The sequence below is a fragment of the Cryptomeria japonica genome, chromosome 7, assembly GCF_030272615.1.
Source record: "Cryptomeria japonica chromosome 7, Sugi_1.0, whole genome shotgun sequence".
Taxonomy (NCBI): Eukaryota; Viridiplantae; Streptophyta; class Pinopsida; order Cupressales; family Cupressaceae; genus Cryptomeria; species Cryptomeria japonica.
The window spans coordinates 582131579-582133237 of record NC_081411.1 but is presented as its reverse complement, the minus strand read 5'-3'; the positions used below and the strand labels follow the sequence as shown (position 1 = coordinate 582133237).

General features: G+C 41.6%; 1 protein-coding gene across 1 annotated transcript; it reads right to left on the bottom strand.

The window, feature by feature from the left end:
- Window positions 1-412: 412 nt before the first annotated feature.
- On the bottom strand, window positions 413-931 carry LOC131049163 (uncharacterized). Its single transcript, XM_057983199.2, has one exon. The coding sequence runs from the start codon at window positions 929-931 to the stop codon at window positions 413-415; it is 519 nt and encodes a 172-aa protein (XP_057839182.2).
- Between the last annotated feature and the right edge of the window lie 728 nt (window positions 932-1659).

Genomic DNA, 1659 nt, shown 5'->3' with positions numbered 1-1659 from the left:
GACTACATATTCCTGTGGATCTTGATGCCCCATGTCCAACCAAACTTGGTGCTTGTGTTAATAGCTCAAGAGCCTTGTGATGACTCTGTCTATAAGCGGCTGGAGGGAGATGATGTCGAAGATGAAGATGATGAGTCCAAGTTCCAGATGGATGAGGATGAAGATGAAGAAGATCCTTGAGATAATGTCACCATGTCTTCAGAAAGCTTTGTCTTTTTTCTTCTCAAAACTAGGTCATAGACCTCATGTATATATTGTAACAAGACACCTATAATATAATGATTTTCTTTTTGTTTGATCAAGGTGCATCTTGTGATTCATTTGTCACTTGGTAATACATGAATAAACATAACTAGATAAATAAGGCACACAGAAAAACACTATTTACATTATTGTACATAGGAAAAAGCCGCTAGTGAAAAAGTTTAAGATGGAACCCTTTGACCCGGATTCCGAGAGAATCTCCCTGCATATCCTCGAGATCAAAAGCATTGAAACCTTTGCAATTAATAATGTGGAAGGGTCCCTCCCATAAACCATCAAATTTAGCATGTCGATCGGGCTTGGTTGCCCTCTCATTGTATTTCAAAACAAGGTCACCTTGCTTGAATCCTGAGTCAGAACTTTTCTTATTATCAAACCACCACTTGACGGTTTGCTGACGGTTTTGAAGGGATAAAAAAGTCACCTCCCTTGCTTCCTCTAGTTCCCTGATTTTTGCCAATCTCGCCTCCATGGGACCATTTTCTGCCTCCTCGATAGATTTGAGTAATTGTAAGGCGGGGATCTCCAAAGACATGGGGAATAATGTGTCCTTGTCATAGACCGGCTTGTATGAAGAGTTCTTTAGGATCTGTTTGGGCGTTATCCGGTCTGCCCACAATGCGCTTCTCAAGTGGTGATGCCACTCCCTTTTGTTCTCAGAGCCCATCCTTTTAATGAGTCTTATGAGATTCTTGTTGGTAGACTCAGCTAGGCCATTTCCCTATGGATAGTACTTTTGAGGAGGTCTTTAGGTAGATACCTCTATTGAGAGAGAATTGGGTGACTCGTGAGCCTATTAATGCTCACGCATTGTCCGATATTATGGTCTTTGGCAGACCATATCGGTACACTAAATCTTTGAGAAATGCTAATATTTCGGCCTCTGATGAATTCCTCAGGGGGACAACCTCGAACCATCTAGTGAAGTAGTCAGTAGCAGTTAAGATCCTTGTATTGTCCATATGAGATTGGGGGGTTGATCATCCCTATGAAATCAAGACCCCACTAAGCAAAAGGTTCTTCCACCACTATGGGCCTAAGCGGCATTTCTGCCTTTTTGGCCCTACCACTATAGTAGTGGCATTCCTTGCAATCCCTTACCAAGGTGTGCACATCTTTAAACATAGAGAGCCAGAAGTACCCAACGTGAGTGATCTTAATGATGGTGGTTTATGCTGAAAAGTGACCTCCTGATGAATCATAATGAAATTCATGTAGAATCTTACTAGCTTGGCCCTGGTTCATGTAGCGGAGCACGATTTTGTCAAAATTTATCTTAAAAACTACTCCATCCACCAGGTGGAAGTCATCATTCTACATCCTGTAAAATCTCCTCTTTTTGGGAGGGAGGCCTTTAGGAAAAATCCTAGTCTTCATAAAATGTTTCTGAGTTTC

Bases quoted from the DNA above. Each gene is read 5' to 3' on its own strand.
- LOC131049163 (XM_057983199.2), bottom strand. From the start codon at position 931: ATGGGCTCTGAGAACAAAAGGGAGTGGCATCACCACTTGAGAAGCGCA.